The 19,604-nt window shown below is 42.5% G+C and overlaps 2 protein-coding genes across 2 annotated transcripts; one reads left to right on the top strand and one right to left on the bottom strand.

Moving 5' to 3' along the window:
- Nucleotides 1-439: 439 nt before the first annotated feature.
- On the bottom strand, nt 440-1,504 carry paqr8 (progestin and adipoQ receptor family member VIII; the record flags this gene model as incomplete). The annotated part of the gene is made up of 1 exon (XM_084000889.1): nt 440-1,504. One exon carries the CDS (start codon nt 1,502-1,504, stop codon nt 440-442), a length of 1,065 nt encoding a protein of 354 aa, XP_083857015.1.
- Nucleotides 1,505-5,956: 4,452 nt separating this feature from the next.
- Nucleotides 5,957-18,552, top strand: mcm3 (minichromosome maintenance complex component 3; the record flags this gene model as incomplete). The annotated part of the gene is made up of 17 exons (XM_084001157.1): nt 5,957-6,099; nt 6,403-6,515; nt 7,202-7,410; nt 7,645-7,775; nt 10,100-10,338; nt 11,158-11,266; nt 11,357-11,510; nt 11,635-11,766; nt 12,801-13,009; nt 13,635-13,809; nt 14,474-14,600; nt 14,684-14,834; nt 14,933-15,073; nt 15,883-15,992; nt 16,129-16,202; nt 17,053-17,152; nt 18,354-18,552. Exons 1-17 carry the CDS (start codon nt 6,025-6,027, stop codon nt 18,550-18,552), a joined length of 2,448 nt encoding a protein of 815 aa, XP_083857283.1. The 5' UTR covers nt 5,957-6,024.
- Nucleotides 18,553-19,604: the final 1,052 nt, after the last annotated feature.

Raw genomic sequence — 19,604 nt, 5'->3', positions numbered from 1 at the left:
ACTGGCCAGGAGGAATTAAACTTGTAGCTATCACCTTTAACATCCTTGATCAACATTCTCCTAAGAACGGACTGTGTCATTAGCAGCAATTAAATGGGAGGATGCTGTGCTGTGGAGGACTTTAATGATACAATCTGTTGTGCCAACTATTTCTCCTATGACACAAATGAATCCCTATGTAAAAATGCAGGAACTGTTCATTGGACCAGAGAGGAAGCTTTTGGATGGTTTTTATTATGCAAATACTTTAAATGTCACATTTTTCACTAATTACATTTTTTACAATCTGATTGTTTATCAAAAAACATGTAAAGATGTTTTAATCTGATCATTATCCTTGTTAGGTATATTTAAGCCCAACTCATTGGTTTGCTCGCTCTTTCTGTCTTTTCTCACACACACACACACTCGTATAATCACATGCTAACACAAACACGTGTCACTTGTCTTTCTCTTCTCCACCCTTCAGTTGCTTGTTCATGTGCCTCATTGTGACGAGCGCCGTCAGGACGCAGCACAGAAACAGGGCGGGGAAGGAGACGCAACTCAGCCAAAGCTGCCTCTCTCCGAACACCTCCACCACCGAATCCCTCCGCCCGGCGTAGTCCCGGAACAGAGCCTCCAGCTGGAACACGGTGCACAGGGACAGAAACAGGTGGAAGATCTGGTGACCTTGGCCCACAAAGTCACAGCGACCCGGGAAGAAGCGCTCGGGGATGGGACAGGAGAAGAAGAGGGCCGACAGCAGGAAGCAGGCGATCTGGAGCGCGTGGAAGGGCAGCGAGGGCTCTTGTGCCCACGGGACGGTGAACAGGCGGTGGGCTACGGGGCTGATGTCCAGCGCGTACGCTAGGGTGGTAGGGATGAGCTGGCAGATTTTACGGCGTGGTGGATATGGCCGCCTGTATCTGGACTTAGCGAAGCAGCAGCCGGCACAGGAGAGCCACCCAAAGAGGGCAGCGCCGGGTAGAAACAACGCCCCGATGAAGCTTTCCCTCCACGCCGGCTCTGACGAATAGAAATAATGTCCGAGAGAACAACCATACTGATACACAGCTACGCCCACGTAGTCCATGAAGAAGAAGAAGTAGTGTGCGCGTTCAGAGTGCGACTGCAGGAGGTGAGCTGTCACGCTGCAGAACAGGTAGGTGAAAGAAGACACAAAAAAGAGGCTCAGAGGTAGAGATGCTGCGTCCAAGGTGTACCCCAGGGCGCCTACGTTGGCCCACCAGCGATACAGCAGAAAAGGAGCCGCAAGCAGATGAGTCCATACGTTCAGGGATTCGTTGTGTCTCTGGAAGAGGCTGAGGAGGTAGCAGCGCCAGTCCTGCTGGACGGGACGGTAGCCTGACAGGATGTAGGGTTCCCTGAACAGGCCGGGGACCTGGGAGGCGCTGACGGTGGGGCTGGGGGACGGAACCAGGTCCGACAGGCTGGGCAGGCGGTCGAGGTGCTTGATGTTTAAGGTGAAGGTGCTGAAACGTTGCACAATATCGCCAGACATAGCTGAGTGGTGGATGCAGGAGGGGGCTCCTGGAGACAAAAACAAAAAGAAGAGAGTGAGTTAATACAGGAGAGACGGCTTCATGGATTTCACCTTAATAACCACATGGGTATTTAGCTGTTAACCTTCGTCTTGTGTTAGCTTTCTGCTACCATCTATGGTGTTCAGGTCAGTTTTGACCCGTATTTTAAATCAGCTGTAAAATACACTAAAAACATTTTTTTAATCCAATTTGTTTTTCTTCTCTTGGTTACATCGTTAGACTTCCTTATCCATGAAAATATTGGTTTCAATATTTTTTGGTGTGGGTCTCTGGGCCTTTTTTCTCAGTATGACCCTTACAGTAGCTTCAATGGAACCTTCCTCTGGTCAGCTTTCTGCTACCATCTATGGTGTTAGAGTCAGTTTTGACCCGAGTCTTAAATCAGCTGTAAAACACACTAAAACATTTTTTATCATCCCATTTGTTTCTCATCTCTTGGTTACATTGTTAGGCTTCTTTATCCATGAAAAGGTTTGTTTTGCACTTATGATTTCAGTTTGAACTCTTATTATTGTTCTTCGTTATAACCGGGTCAAAATTGACCCCAACACAACAAATGTCATAATTTTAACCAGAGCGTTTTAGAAGTTTTTTGGTTTTTTGTTCCTGACAAAGTCAAAAAGCCTTGACTTTAAACAAAGTCAAAGTCAAGCCTATAAACAAATCTATGTGGTAGCCCTACTTTTATGCATTTAAAACTTGAAAACGTGTGACCTGAACACAAGAGAAGGGTTAAGAAAGACCTTGTAATGGCTCATAACCTGTGCTGGGCTTTGATGTGATGCCAACATGTTATCTAAGACACTTTCAAGAATGCAACAATCTTGCACAGAGGTATGAGGGTGGAGTGAAGTCTAAGCTTAATTCCAGCAGGGGGGATTAAAATTGGGGGAAAATAAAGTTAATAAAACTCTAGACAAAGCAGCCGGAAACATGCTGGGAGATTTCTATAGACAGATTAATAATACAAAGGACTGTAGCAGCAGTTCTCCTAGTTCTTAACACGTCTGAAACAACAACAACGCTGCATTGGTTCAGGCTGAATCATTTCTGAGATCAGTTTCGTCTCCATCTCCACCTCAAAAACCTATGGGCCACTGTCTACACAGTGATGCCCTGGATACACTTAACAGGACAGTGTGCATTACAAGCATTACAATGGGCAGACATTCTTCTCTGCCTGAGTCAGGTGCTGAGAAGAAGGTATGTAGTCTGACCAGTAACCATCACCCTCACACACACACCTGCACGTACTGTATACACACACACACACATACACACACACACAAGAATGTTAAACATGGTTGTCTCCTAGACAAATGAGTAGCTATGGCGGCAACAAGACAAACACACACCTTTTCAACAGCTACTGTATGCCCCCCCCCCCCCCCCCCCCTCCTTTTGTTGCTGCCACAAAAACACTTCATCTCTGACACCATGCATCTAATGCATCTGTTTAAATCCTCCAGGTCATAAGGGAGTTTTGAACTAAGCTTAAATCTTTGACCATCATACAAATTTTGTCTTTGAAAACTAGCAACATGTCCATATTCAGACTATAAGCAGGCAATAACATGAAAAAACAAACAACTGATCCCCTTAATTTATCTTGATTTAGCAACAGAGGCTGCAGTCTATGTACACATTTAAGTTAACTTTTTTTTTCATCTATCAACAGAACGCCTCAAGTCATTTTCTAAAATAGCACAGATTATCTAAATGCTTCCGTGATCTAAACAAACACACGTTAGTGTGATGTGCGCTATAGTGTAACATATAGAAACATCAGCTCACCTGCTGGTATCGATACAACACCTGTTGACTCTATGGAGTCGCACGTCTCTGCAGGGAGAGAGAGGAGGGGAGGCTCGTCTTGCCTTACAGGGTTTCCTTCATTGCAACTTGTGCATCAAGTGTTGCATGTTGAGGTAGAGCGGGATTTCGGAAGCTGCGAGGAACAGAACAGGCTATAAACACAGCTGACCCGACAGCCCTGAACCCTCCGGCTGGAGGTGTGGGCGGGGTCAGAGGAGCAGAAACGCCCCGTGGCGCCGCGCAGCCAGCCGCTGTCAGCTCCAGGCTCCTAATGATTCTTAGAAAGACACTTTCTGGTGTTTTTCAGTGGAATTCAGAGTGAAGTCTGTGTTATAGCTGTAGTGAATCAGGTAAAAATGAAATGTGTCATTGTTTATAGCCTATAGCCTAAGGCTACACAGGGCCGTTGCTAGGAATTTTGGGCGCCCTGGAAGAATACTAAAGTGGGCCCCTGCCCCCTGACTTTTCCAGTTTTTTTCTTAGACTACGTATGTATTATCTTTTTTTTTTATTTAACCTACTTTGTTTCGATGCTAATGCAACATTACTATGAGTATTAGTCAGGGTCTAATGCAGAATCATTCAGTCATACAGGAGGGTAAGACACACAACATATTTTTTTTAAATATGTTTATTGATTTTCAATGAAGAGAAAAATGAAAAAAGAAAATACATATAAAAAAGGAAAAAGAGAAGAGGGAAAAAGAAAAAGAAAAAAAAGTAAAGAACACAGCACATCAAGCACAGCGATATTTCATGGTCATAAAATGAGTAGGCTACTATAGATAGAATATAAAAGTAGAAAAATAAACAAATAATAGTAAAATAAATAGGTCAGTGGACATACATCATCATACATTTGTTTGCACTGCGAGGTATACACGTTTGATTTTGCATGTGTGTCTCCATCTACAGTCTGGTATTATACAGTGCATTCATGTTAAGCTAAAGGGTTTCCCCTGTCACATGGAAAAAATGCAAAATGAGTTGATTCTTTTGTAAGATATTCAAACTAAGGAAATGACTAAATGTAAAAGCCAGCCAACCCTAAATCAGAGTACAATACACTGAAACCTTGTTATTCCAGATGAGTCATTTTGAACCTGAAGCAAAATAGGCCCCTAAATTAATTTATGGAAATGTTTGCAGTTATTATTTCTGTATGGAAATTGTGATTAAATTTGGTTTATTCATTTATGAACAGAAATGATGCAAAGGTGGTCTTTTCTTCTCTGGATGCTTAAAATGTGAAAGTGTCATTTTACAATAAAGACTTCCTTTCAACCTGCAGAGAAGCATGTGATATTGCCTTTTTGCTTTTTAAGTAAATATTCCTTTGGTCCCAAAATTAATTAGATGGTAGGCCTAATTAAAATATTCAATCAATCAATTCAATCGTCATATGGTGGTCTTACATTAGTTGTAGGAAAACATCAGAACATTGCGGGGCTTCTATTTTCTCAAACCTTATTTCATTGACTAACTAATGTCTCAGCTATTTCCATGTGCACAAACACCTCTGAAACCGATTTATGTAGTCCTGTAGGCTATGTAGCCTAGCCCTAGTTTATGTAGTCCTAGTCTGTGTACAGCAGCGGCATGCAAAAGTTTGCGCACCCCTCAAAATATCAACAATTAAGCAAGTAAAAGATTGAATGATCTCCAAAAGGTTAAACGTGAAAAATAACGTGCAATATTTTAAAGCGATATCAGTGTATTTTTTGTTCTCTACAATTTTTAGAGTGAAAAAGATAAAGCAGCAGCCTGCAAAAGAATAGGAAACCCAGGAGACTTGAGCTCTCAGATAACTTTGACCATCAGACAAGCTATTTACTATTTACATGCTGTAGTTTCCAAGGGGGGGGGGGGGGGGGGGGGGGTAGCCTATACCTACTTTTACTGTAGGCCCTTTACTGTAGGCCCTTTTAATTTTCTGTCATTTTAAAAATGTAAAAGATGGCAGTTGGAATTTGTGAATCTGTAACTATGCCTTTTAGAGATCACTTCCACTTGCTTAACTGTTCACATTAACAGAAATTTTGACCAGGGGTGCCCAAACTTTTGCATGCCACTGCATGTATGCAATGCACACTCATTATCTTTATAGTGACGTCATGTGTTTCTATTATTGTGTCCAGTGTATTCAGTGAGGTAGTCTGTGCAGGAGCTCTGTTCAAGTTATTTCTAGAACGGTTTTTTCATCATAGGGATTTCCTACTCAGTTATATTTGTATTCATTTGTTGTTTTATTCACTTTTAGGCGTGTGACCGTTAAGAGGTTTTGTCAGGTAACGGACACAGCATCGTTAACTTGCACTGTGTGTCTGTCTTGTCTCCTCCATGTCGCCATCTCCTGGTCAAACAGAGAAACGCTCCTTCTTCAGTCTCTTCCTCCTTCGTGACGCTCCGCCTCTTCCTGCTCTGTTTTCGCGGGAGTTCTCGAGGAGGGCGGGGCCAGCCGCGACACCGTACATCCCATTGGACAGCGGCGCGTTTACCCGCCGAGTTCGACCAATCGCGTGTTACGCTCTACTCGCACCCGGCACGTTGTGGCGCGAAACCTCGTCAGTCGTGTGGTTTGACGGCAGCGGAGCAACACAGCGCAGCGAGTCCTCGGAGATACACACAACTAGTTTTCAGCGATAATCAATAATCACACAGAATGGCAACGGACGTGGTGGACGACCAGGAGATGAGGGAGGCCCAGAGGGACTACCTGGACTTTCTGGACGATGACGTGAGTGAGACTTTATCCCGGGTTAACACGCTGTTGTGGGGCAGTGAATGAGGAGCCATGCGGCCACAACAATAGAAGTCTGCTCCACTGGAGGAAATGTGTGAGAAATGACTTCAGTCTGTGCAACTACACGTTACTGTGGGGTTTGGTAATAAAGTTAGTCTGAGTTGTACTAGTTAACCTGAAGTTGAGGCGTCTGGGGTCAGTGAAATAATCATCATCATCATCGTCGTCATCATCATCTCGGTTAAATGTGCAAAAATCAACCTGATGGTTTTTTCTTTTATGTCGCTTCACCTGCAGCAAGACCAGGGGGTCTATCAGAGCAAAGTCCGGGACATGATTAGCGAGAACAAAGCTCGACTCGTCGTCAACATCAACGACCTGAGGAGACGCAACGAGGCCAGGGCTGCGAAGTAAGAAGCTCTGTCTGTCTGTCTGTCTGTCTGTAACCTGCACAAAGAGCAGATCTCAGTGGATGAGGCTCCACAGCGTCAGTAGTCTGCTCTACTGACCGACTTCAGTGTAATGCAGAGTAACAGATAGAACACACTGTGAAGGATGCAGCCCCACCTTTGTCCCTCTACAGATTTAAAGTGACAGTCTCTTACTTGGCATATGGCACCGATTTAGATTTGTAGCTGAACTGAAGTCAGTTCAACTGTGTGAATCCTCCACTTGTTCTGCAGCTCCTCTACGTTTCACCGTTTTATCTCTCAAGTTAGTTTCCTTTTTTGTGATCAAATGTTTATTTAACAAGAATACAAGTTACAACCAAGAAACATGACTCATTAATTGACAATAGAGACAGTACAAAACAAAGTTGACTGTAACAACTAAATTGCAAAATAATAATAGTAATAGTGTTAACTTTGCACTTCAATAAGGTGCAAGAAAAACCAAAACAAATGTTCTCAAGTTAGTTTCTAAGTCTAACCAGTTACAATCTAGTGGGTGCTTGAGTGTTTAACATGTAAACTACTATGTTTCAGAGTACAGACAGTAGATCTAGCTCTGTGTGTGGAACCAGCTAAATGTGACTTGCTGTATTATTCATCTGTATGAAAACAACTGTGGTCTAAACGTGTGCTGCTCCTGCCAGACTGATGAGCAATGCCTTCTCGGAGCTGCTGGCCTTCCAGCGGGCGCTGAAGGACATGGTGGCCACGGTGGACGCCACCTACGCCAAACAGTACGAGGAGTTCTTCGTGGCCCTGGAGGGCAGCTTCGGCTCCAAGCACGTCACCCCTCGCACCCTGACCTCCAGACTGCTGAGCAGCATGGTGTGTGTGGAGGGCATCATCACCAAGTGTAAGTTTATGATCATTTTATTTGTAGAGCACCTTTAAAAACAAGGTTGCAAGATGCTTAAGAATAAGAATCATTAGTGCAAATAAAATACATAACAATAAAATAACATTAAAATACAGGAATACAGAATAAAAGAGTCACAACAACAAGAATCAGTTTAAAAACATCTCCATCTCTTGATGCTGCTTTAACTGTTTGACTCTGGGACTGATTTCCTCCTTTCTTGTTCTTCAGGTTCTCTGGTGCGTCCCAAAGTGGTGCGCAGCGTCCACTACTGTCCCACCACCAAGAAGACCATGGAGAGGAAGTACACGGACATGACCTCGCTGGACGCTTTCCCTTCCAGCGCCATCTACCCCACCAAGGTAACTGCATCCACATGGTATTAGTCAGAGGCAGTGTTGGGTGTGTTACTTTAAAAATAGTAATTAGTTATAATAAACAGTTACTTTCCCCCAAAAGTAACTGAGTTAGTAACTGAATTACGACATTATGAAAGTAAAATTACCAAAATTACCAGGAAAAGTAACTGTTGCGTTGCTCCGCGACACAGCCGAGCCTCCCTGTGTGGATGAATACTGAGTGAGTTGGTTAGTTCCAGATAAACGTCTTTTTTCCAATTAGTTGATGGACAGAAAAAATAAGTGTATATAACGCACACTTCAACAGCGTTACAACGGGTGGAAACAGAGACTTTTTTGATTATTCGTTACTAGGGCTGTCAAAATGAACTTCGCTATTCGAATAGAAGTCAAAAAAAAAAAAAAAAAAAGAAGATTCGAGTGTAGAAACTGACATTTGAACTTGTGCGCAACGACGCAAATCAGTCCAAAACAGACCTTTGCCACCTTTGGCGACCGTGACTGTCCTCCACTGGTCTCTGCCTCCTCCTGCACTATATCTACATGTAGGCTATACATTGTTTACATTGTGTGTGAAATTTGGTGCGCGCTTGTGTCCTTTCTATAGCTCGCATTTGAAAAAAAAAAACAATAAGAGAAAAAAAAATAGAAGGGTGGCGGCATAAGTCAGGAAATGGAAACATTATAACTAGGGCCGGGACTTTAACGCATTAATTACGATTAATTAACTACACAAAAATTAACGCGTTAAAAAAATTTACGCATTTTAATCACACTTATAAAAAAAAAAAAAAATTTTTTTTTTTCAATTTTTTTTTTTTTCTCACGTGTGTCTACGTGCGGTGCGCCCACACGCGAGAGAGGCGGCAGTTTGAGAGGCTGACTGGCAGAGATGAGAGCTGGTGAAACGCTAGCATGGTTATTTAAAACACCATCTCTGATCTCTGCCTGCACATAGATACACAGACACGGCCGCACGCTAAATGCTCTATATAGCGCTAATTGCTCAGCTGCAGCGCTATAGACCCTTTCAGCGAGTATAAACAAAGACAGGTGTGGCTCATTAGAAAACGCTCTGGTACACTAAATGGAATGGAGCCTTAATTAGTATCCTTGGTAACACCTGTATTTGTTTATACTCTCTGAAACGGTCTATATCTATGACCTGTCACTGTCACAGGTGCATCTCATCTCATTATGATAGGACTTCACCCTCAGAGCTGTCTGTCTTCAGACTGTCCTGACCTGTCCCTGAACATCACACAGGGACATCATGGAGCTGCCTGTGTGATTGGTTACTGAGTTTTATTAATGTTTACATCAGGCTGAGTTCAACAAATCAGTTTATGCTACTGTGATTTAAGTAGCCTAGTTAAATACTACAGTAATCATCATAGTGTATTGGAAGGAAAGACCATTTAATCTGTATGTATCAAATATCGATTAATGAATTAATCGATAATTTGCATCCCTAGTCTGTTGGTCTTGGTTAAGTACCACCTTGAATGCTTAAGCTTATGTATTCAGTCATTCAATGGTATACTAAAATCCATGTGAAAAAAAATGCTTCTCACTGTTCTCAGGTCAAATATTTATATGCGATTAATTGCGATTAATTAATTACAAAGCCTCTGATTGATTCGATTCCTTTTTTTAATCGAGTCCCAGCCCTAATTATAACCTGTGACCACAGCTGGCCACACTGGTCTATAGCAGCTGCAATGTGACCGCTATGGCGGTCTGAAAAATAAATGATTAGAAATCAACTGTGTTTCATTTTGATAAGTTAAAGCTTCAGAAGCTTCAAACACACACAACACATTTGATTGACAGAGGAGGTCCAGGATCCAATCGGTGAGGTGACACAAGTTAAGCACTTTATATCTTATCTATTTATATATATTTATTATACATCTCTGGCCATATCTATATATGTGTATCGGGCCTTATAACATTTCGATTTCCTTTCATGAAGTTTTGTATTGATTTGGTAAAACTTGTTGCAAATGTTACATAACAGATTTGGTTGGAGTGCCCTCAAGTGGACGTGGTATGTAGCCTAATAATACGCTGGTATCAGTGTATATAATGATATAATTAAACAAAAAAAAAAAAACATTAAAACATTTGAACATTTTACATAAGAAGCATTAGAAATTCAAATATGATTTGAGGGGAGGATTGACAGTCCTATTCGTTACTGAGAAAGGTAGCGTCGTTAGTAACGCTGTTGTTTTATAACGCTGTTATTCCCATCAGTGATCAGAGATAACGGTTAACACCACATCATATCAGCAGAACCTCCCTGACTTTGTCTGTCCCGTCAGGACGAGGAGAACAACCCCCTGGAGACGGAGTTCGGCCTGTCCGTCTACAAGGACCACCAGACCATCACGGTGCAGGAGATGCCGGAGAAAGCTCCGGCCGGCCAGCTCCCCCGGTCCGTGGACATCATCCTGGACAACGACCTGGTGGACGTGGTCAAACCAGGAGACAGGGTGCAGGTGGTGGGGACGTACCGCTGTCTGCCCGGAAAGAAGGGCGGCTTCACGTCCGGCACGTTCAGGTAAGAGAGAGAGAGCTGGAGTCTTAAAGGGATAGTTCACCCAAAATTGAAATTTCACTCTTTATCTACTCCCCCTCATGTGGACTAAGGGCTGGGAGAAGTTTCAGAGTCCTCCGTGGCTTCTCTGAGTTACAGGGGGTCTCGGCGTAGCACTGCATGTCCATATAACGGTTGCAAATGGATACCAACTGTCTTCGTAACAAAAAGACACACCAAAAAACATCCAAATACCTCCATGCTGCTCGTATGTAATGTCCGTCTTGTATTGAAGCCCCGAAATGCGAAACTGTCCCAAAAAAGTCTATATTTCAAGCTTGTTTTGAAATATAGACTTAGTTGTTTTGTAGCGGAAGCTTCTCGAAACTCCTCTTCGGTTCGTCAAATTTGGACGAACTGGGAAGAGGACAGACCCTGGTTTGTCCAAATTTGACAAACCGGGAAGAGGAGATTCTGCTACAAACAAGCTTGAAATATAGACTTATTTAATTTTTTTCTGGACAGTTTTGCATTTCGGGGCTTCAATACAAGACGGACATTACATACGAGCAGCATGGAGGTATTTAGATGTTTTTTGGTGTGTCTTTTTGTTACAAAGACAGTTGTCATCTATTTGCAACTGTTATATGGACATGCACTGCTACGCCGAGACCCCCTGTAACTCAGAGAAGCCACGGAGGACTCTGAAACTTCTCCCAGCCCTTAGTCCACATGAGGGTGAGTAGATAATGAGTGAAATTTGAATTTTGGGTGAACTATCCCTTTAAAGCAGCTGAATTCATCCTCCTGCTTTTGTTAATCCTTCCATCACTTCCCCCTCAGGACCATCATGATCGCCTGTCACGTCAAACAGATGAGCAAAGAGGTGTCGCCCTCCTTCTCTACCGACGACGTGGCCAAAATCAGAAACTTCAGCCGCATTCGCTCCAAAGTGAGTTTCACACACTGCTGCCCGTCTGCTCCCAGCTCCTCTTATTTTATTAAGCCAGTAAAAACTGAAATCTCTTCCGTTTGCGCTCAGGATGTGTTCGACCAGCTGGCTCGCTCCCTCGCTCCCAGCATCCACGGACACGAGTACATCAAGAAGGCCATCCTGTGCATGCTGCTGGGCGGCGTGGAGAAGGTGCTGGAGAACGGCTCGCGCATCAGAGGAGACATCAACATCCTGCTCATCGGTACCTCACTGTTTCCTCTTCTGTGCTTTCCACTTCTCTACTTTTAATATCAGGCCAGTGTTTTATTTTTTATATATATATATATATATATATATTTTTTTTTTTCTTTTTTCCCTATCTGCAGGTGATCCTTCAGTGGCCAAGTCCCAGCTGCTGCGCTACGTGCTCCACACGGCGCCCAGAGCCATCCCCACCACCGGCCGAGGCTCCTCCGGTGTGGGTCTGACGGCCGCCGTCACCACCGACCAGGAGACAGGTAGGACGCCCGTCGCCCGCTCATCACATGACTCTTGTATTCAGACCTGTGGCTCTTTGTTTTGTTCCGATTCAAGGGGCTAAACCGATACAATTGTTGCATTTTTCTTTTGGGTCGTTTGTGTTCACATGTTAACAGTCCCAATTAGTGATGTCACAATTATACATTTTCTTGGTACGATTACTGTCAGAGATAATCACGGTATTACCATTATCACTAGGCTATAAATATACATGAATTAATTTTACAACACTATGAATGTGTAAAATCAAATCAAAATAGTAAAAAAAAGAAAAAATTACATTACTAAATATTTACACAAAATTATTTAGTTAATATTAAAATCATTAATTGTCATCTATACCAAATGTTTAAGTTTATTTTAATAGTTTTCTTTTTTATTACAAATGACACGCTAACATTTAAATTCCTACCAATCCAGTGTTACATTAAGAAAATGTACTTAATTTAAACCATTGACCTTTATTTTGGTGCGTATCTGCCGATATGGTTCCGACATAATCTTTTTTGGAAAGTGACGGTATTTAGGAATCATGACGATTAATTAATTGTGGCGTTTAATACTGTGGTTAATTGAGAAAACAAATTATCGTGACATCCCTAGTCCCAATTGGTCCAAAGTTGTAAACAAATGTTATGCTCGAACCAACTGTTCTCTCATTGGTCAGAGATCTTACCCGGAAGGAGGAGGTGGTCACCCGGGAAAAACAAAAAACATGGAATAGAGGTCTCAACAGGCCTGAAAATGTAGACTGCAGTTGAAGCTCGGACCCGACCCGATCTGAGTCTTGTGTGTATATTTTTATCGGTCGCTTGTTGAGTTGATTATGTTCTCGCTGCAAACGAACTGTGTTCATATATGAACCAAACCAACTGATCTTTGTGGTCAAACGCTTCCTGTTTCAGAACAACCTCTCCAAACGAGGCCAGGTCTGAATGCACCTTTAAATGATGATCTTCACACTTATTTTTCAGTGAACTCATCCTTTTCTTTTTAAAAACTTCTTCCTCAGGTGAGCGGCGGCTGGAGGCGGGCGCCATGGTGCTGGCCGACCGCGGCGTCGTGTGCATCGACGAGTTCGACAAGATGTCCGACATGGACCGCACGGCCATCCACGAGGTGATGGAGCAGGGCCGCGTCACCATCGCCAAGGCGGGGATCCACGCCCGCCTCAACGCCCGCTGCTCCGTGCTGGCCGCCGCCAACCCCGTCTACGGCAGAGTGAGTAACTCTACACACACATCACATCATTAACTTCTAGCTTCGCCCCATGTTTACTCAGTATACTAATTGTAAATTGTACATATGTGAATTATTATATTTATTTTGTCTTATTTCATTATATTCCTATTCTGCTTTTTGTTTTAGTAATATTTATTTACAGGTGCATCTCAATACATTATAATATTCAACTCAAAAAGAGAAACTAATACATTATATAGATCTATTACACAGAATGAAACATTTCATGTCATATTTATTTAATTTATTTTAATTGTCATGATTATGGCTTACATTTAATGAAGACCTAAAATTCAGTATCTCATCAAATTTGAATATTACAAAAGAACTAAAAAAAAGCATTTTTAGCATGAAAATGTTGGCTTTCTGAAAAGTATGTCCATCTATATACACTCAATACTTGGTTTGGGCTATTTGACTTGAACTACTGGAAATTAACTTCTTGATGATATTCTAATTTAGTGAGATGCACCTGTATGTTGACTGCTTTTCTTGATATTCAGGATTTTAGTTTGCAACAAAGAAAGACTTCCCTCCGGGGATGGATCAATAAAGTCATTCTGATTCCGATCTGGATCTAAAACTCCTACCGTGTCCTTTGCAGTACGACCAGTATAAAACCCCCATGGAGAACATCGGCCTGCAGGACTCGCTGCTGTCCCGTTTCGACCTCCTCTTCATCATGCTGGACCAGATGGACCCCGAGCAGGACCGGGAGATCTCAGACCACGTGCTGAGGATGCACCGCTACCGCGACCCCCGCGAGCAGGAGGGAGCAGGTACTGTGACTCGGAGAGGTTTCAAAACATTTAAAGGGATAGTTCAACATTTTGGCAAATTGGCCCATTGCCATAATCCCTATAGTTTTAGCAGTAGTTACCTTTAATTGTTGGTGCAAGCTATTTTTAGAACGGCGGAGCAGAGCCGCGAGCTGCTCAGAGCTACGCTACGGAGGCTAATGGAATTTCTTGGTTTCCCTCAACAAACTCATGAAATACACAATCCAACAACTCCACAACGCTCTGGTGGACAAGTTGTGACCTGCACATTCACCACGCTGAGATAATAACAGTTGTTTTAGAGGTAAATTCCTGTTCCAGGGCAGTTTTTCTGCAAGCAGTCTCTGTATTTGCCTCGAAAACAACTCTGTCTCATAACGAGAGCGTTGTGGAGTTGTTGGATTGTGTATTTGATGAGTTTGATGAGGGAAACCAAGAAATCCCATGAACCTCCGTAGCGTAGCTCTGAGCAGCTCGCGGCTCTGCTCCGCCATTCTAAAAATAGCTTGCACCGACAATTAAAGGTAACGAACCTATTCCTAAAACTATAGGGATTATGGCAATGGGCCAATTAGCCAAAATGTTGAACTATCCCTTTAAAGGTAAAAAGATTGTTGAATTTAAAAATTGCTGAAATGACTCACTTATGGTCTGTGCCACTCAGCCATGGCTCTGGGCGGGACGGTGGACGTCCTGACGACGGAGGACCCGGACGCGGTGGGGGACGAACAGGAGGAGCTGCAGATCTACGAGAAGCACAACAACCTGCTGCACGGCAGCAAGAGGAAGAAGTACGAGCATGTCAACGAGGAGAACACACACACACATCTGAGCTCCGGGTGCAGGAGGTTAACGTTCTGCCTTTTTGTTTCAGGGACAAGATCGTGAGTAAGGAGTTCATGAGGAAGTACATCCACATCGCCAAGATAGTGACCCCCGTGCTGACGGAGGAGGCGGCCAATCACATCGCAGAGGAGTACTCGAGGCTGAGGGGCCAGGAGCAGCTGGCCGCCGACATCGCCAGGGTGAGCAGAGCCTCAGAACTCACTGACCAGACCACACACACACACACACACACACACACTCTGTGGCTGTGTGTGAACGTGGTGTTTCTCGTCCTCAGACGTCCCCGGTGACGGCCCGGACACTGGAGACCCTGATCCGTCTGTCCACGGCGCACGCCAAGGCCCGCATGAGCAAAACGGTGGAGCTGGAGGACTCGGAGGTTGCCGTGGAGCTCGTCCAGTTCGCCTACTTTAAAAAGGTGCCACTCTTTTTTTTTTTTTTCTCTTTTCTCTTATTTCTGTTCTTTCTTCCTCACTAAATCCATGTGTATATACTGTGGTTATAATATATTTTCTGTTTTTAATGTGCCTTTTTTTTCTTTTCCCTTCTTTCTTTTTATCTTATGAAAATGTAAAAATGTATACTGCCCTACAAAGGCAAAGTGCAGTATCTGTAAAAATGCCAAACTGAACTGAGAAAAACAGCTTCTTGTGTTTTTCATTGTCAGGTTTAAGCATCAAATTATGAATAACTACCAAGTCTATAATTAATTAGATAAAGGTGGACTGAATTACATGTATTTTGTAGTTTGTCTTTCTGACCAATTTTGACACTTTTATAGCAGATACTGCACTTTGCCTTGGTTTTGGTGCAGATACTGCACTTTGGCTTGGTATTAGCTGCAGATACGACACTTTACCTTGGTTTTACTCCAGTGGAATCATAGAGTAAAGTGTACAATGTAGGGAATACAGTACTTTTTGCAGATACTGCACTTTGCTTTGGTTTTACATTGCTTTTTTGGATGGACAGCAAAATAAAAAGCCCAATAACTCTGGAAATTTTAGCAGTACCAATATCAAATACAACCAGATTGAAGGGAATATGCCACACTTTTGATTGGTCAAAAAAAAGAAAAAATTGAAAAAATGCAGATACTGCACTTTGCCTTTGATGGCAGTACAAGTAACTTTGTGGCTAACTTGATTCTGTCACATCAAGTCTGTATCTCTCTCTGGCTGCTAATAAAAACAAAATAGACACATCATACATGCATTTTGTGTTCAGGTTCTGGAGAAGGAGAAGAAGCGTTCGAGAAAGGAGCGGGACTCTGGCTCGGAGGAGGACGAGGACGAGGAGACGTCCACTCAGCAGTCACAGAAGACTCAGAAGAAGAGGTAAACACTCGCTCTCAGTAGATGTTACTGCAGCAGTCAGTCATCATGTCGTCAGTCATCATGTCATCAGTCAGTCATCATGTCATCAGTCAGTCATCATGTCATCAGTCAGTGATCTGTCCTGTGTGTCCTCTAGGGGGCGCCGTGGCTCTCAGGGCAGCGAGCCCTACAGCCCGTACGACTTCAGCGAGAACCAGGACGTCCCTGAGAGTAAGCATCACTTTACCCACAATGCAGCAGTCTGCTTTCCACACTCAGTTCACATATTATATATCTTACCACACATGCAGATTTGCGAGATTGATATTTTAAAGTTTTTTAGTCATGTATTTAAATTACCCAAGTTTGTGACAATGAACTCCATGTCAGTTATAATGTGCTCTAGATGTTTTTTTTCATTAATTGGTCAACATCATGATGTTAAATAACCAGCAGACAAAACATTAAACTTGACTCAGTAAAGTCACACTAAACAGACCGTATTAAATAAAGATTTAAAGGATAAGGAAACGAAAACAGTGGAAAACTAAATTAAATTCTGCATTACATAATACATACAAAAAAAAGACTTTCTCTAGAATTTTACCAAACAACTTGGTAACACTTTATAAGTACACACTATTAAGCATTAATTAAGCATTAATATATACTGAATACTCTTCATTTATAATGCATGAATTATTAGAATTAGTATGTAGTTTATAAATACAGTTAGTGCTGATCAATGATGAGTAAAACATTTGTAACTGTTTATAAACTACATAACTAATGCTACCAACAACTTTAAGGCCACTCTTGAATACAAGTAATTGATGTACATTTGTACGTAAGTAAAGGATCTGAGCACTTCTGTTTACTGAAAATGTAAATATAAGACCTCCTATTATAGAACATGTAGTAACAAAACCAAAAAGGTTTAAGGTTGAAGTTGTAATATGATGTGTTTTATGTTTCCTCGTGAAAACCTGCAGATTGTAAGTGTCAGGGGACCTCGTGTCCTGGACTTCACTGTTTGACTGCTCAGTGTCTGTGAGTTCTCACATTGGTCTCTGCTCTGCAGTTCAGGCTGGCACCCCCAAACCAGCCAAGCCACAGCGCCAGGAGGAGGAACCCATGGAGGCCACATCACAGGCCGGAGCTGCACAGCTGTCTGCTGACAGGTGGGTGACTCAGCTGCACTGTGCAACGACACAACAGCCCTGTTGTCTTGTCTGTAACAACATCTATGTCACGTCTGTCCGTCCTGGGTGAGGGATCCCTCCTCTGTTGCTCACCCTGAGGTTTTGCCAATTTTTCTCTGTTAAAAGGGTTTTTCATGGAGTTTTTCCTCAGTGGATGTGAGGGTCTAAGGACAGAGGATGTTGCTATGATGGCATGTGAAGCCCTTTGAGACAAACTGTTTGTAAAAACGGGCTATACAAATAAAATTGCCTTGCCTTGCCCAGTGTCTTAAAGGGATAGTTCACCCAAAATTGAAATTGCACTCATTATCAACTCACCCTCATGTGGACTAAGGGCTGGGAGAAGTTTCAGAGTCCTCTGTGGCTTCTCTGAGTTACAGGGGGTCTCGGCGTAGCAGTGCATGTCCATATAACGGTTGCAAATGGATACCAACTGTCTTTGTAACAAAAAGACACACCAAAAAACATCTAAATACCTCCATGCTGCTCGTGTGTAATGTCCGTCTTGTATTGAAGCCCCGAAATGCGAAATTGTCCCAAAAAAAATCAAATAAGTCTATATTTCGAGAAGCTTCCGCTACAAACAAGCTTGAAATATAGACTTATTTGATTTTTTTTCGGAACAATTTCTCATGTCGGGGCTTCAATAAAAGAGGGACATTACAGACGAGCACTATGGAGGTATTTGGATGTTTTTTGGTGTGTCTTTTTGGACGAAGAAAAGTGAAGCCCATTTGCAACCGTTACATGGACATGCACTGCTGCACGGAGCCCCGCTGTAACTCAGAGAAGCCACGGAGGACTCTGAAACTTCTCCCAGCCCTTAGTCCACATGAGGGTGAGTAGATAATGAGAATGAAAATTTCAATTTTGGGTGAACTATCCCTTTAAGAGTAAATGAATTACAAGAGCTGAAACTATAATAACCTTAGTATCCTCTTTAAGTCTCTTTTTAAAATTCACTTTTATCCTTTGTTTGCTTGTTTTTATATGTAATAATCCTGTGTATTATATGTAAAGCACTTGATAGTTTTAATTTCGATAAGTTCTATAGAAATAAAGTTATTATCAAGGGGAGTGTGTAGATTTAGAGCGCTCCATCAGTGTGGGGCAGATGCCAACCTGTTTAAACCTGTTAGTGCTGTGAAGTCTGATCCAACTAAACGTCTTCTCTCTGCAGACTGAAAGAGTTCAAGTCGTCGCTGTTCGCCGTGTTCCAGTCGGCTCACGCTCAGTCGGTGAAGATGAAGATGCTGATGGACGACATCAACAAGGAGCGGGAGAAGAGGTTCACGGAGCCCGAGGTGCGCGCCGCTCTGGCTCGCATGCAGGACGACAACCAGGTCATGGTGGCCGACGACATCGTCTTCCTCATCTAGAGGAGGAGGAGGAGGAGGAGGAGGAAGAGGAGGAGGGAGACTGTTTCTGAAATCAACAACATGGACTTTGACAGAAACAGTGATTTCTATCTATATGTCTCATTGTCTGTGAAAGCAGATCACCAAGGAAGTTTATTCTGATGACGTATAAAGTACAGGTTGATCTAGTACAAATATATCTCATTCATATGTACGCACTTGTTTCTAGGTATCAGTACTTCATGAGGTCTTTACCACCATGTGTCACTAACAGATGGATGTTGGAACATGTCAGTCAGACATGTCTGGGCTGTTCAGAGCACCCACAGTCTTCATCTAACAGGGACATTATCTAGTATTGTTACCAACACTTCTGTTGTCTGGGTTTGTATATAGTTGAAGACAAGTTTTGAAATGAACTGTAGTTGTGTATTAAAAAAAATAAATAAAAAGAATGTCATGTTTTTGGAAAAGGTTTTGGTTTCTGAATGAAATGACAGAACTATGCTGCAGCAGCTCGTTGCTCGGTGTTTATTGAACGGTTTCCATGAGAGCTCAACACACTGCCACTTCAAACACGCAACAGAGGAGAAGTATGAGGGGCCGTACAAGTTATAATTCATTCTTTCACTCTCACATACATTCTCCTTACACATACACATAGGAAGGAAGAAGAAAGTAATTTATCCCTCAACTCAGGGATAAATTACCATCTTCTTCCTCTTCCTTCGGGTTGCAACCATTGCTTATTAGGTGTATACCGCCACCTACTGTACCGGAGTATGTAGACGATAAATGCTGCCTTCCGTTTCCACTATACTTTCACTCACATATACATACATTCTCCTTTCACATACATATATTTTCACTCTCACATACATACATTTTCGTTTTACATACATAGATTACTTCTAGTATGAAAATGTATAAATATGAGAGTGAAAATATATGTATGTGTGAGTGAAAATGTATGTATGCGTGTGAGAGTGAAAATATATGTATGTGTAAGGAGAATGTATGTGTGAGAGTGAAAGAATGAATTATGGCTTGTACGGCCCCTCATAGAGAAGCAC

This window comes from Trachurus trachurus (assembly GCF_905171665.1).
Source record: "Trachurus trachurus genome assembly, chromosome: 24".
Classification (NCBI taxonomy): domain Eukaryota; kingdom Metazoa; phylum Chordata; class Actinopteri; order Carangiformes; family Carangidae; genus Trachurus; species Trachurus trachurus.
Note: the sequence above shows the minus strand (reverse complement) of the source record. Positions and strands in the feature narration are given on the sequence as shown.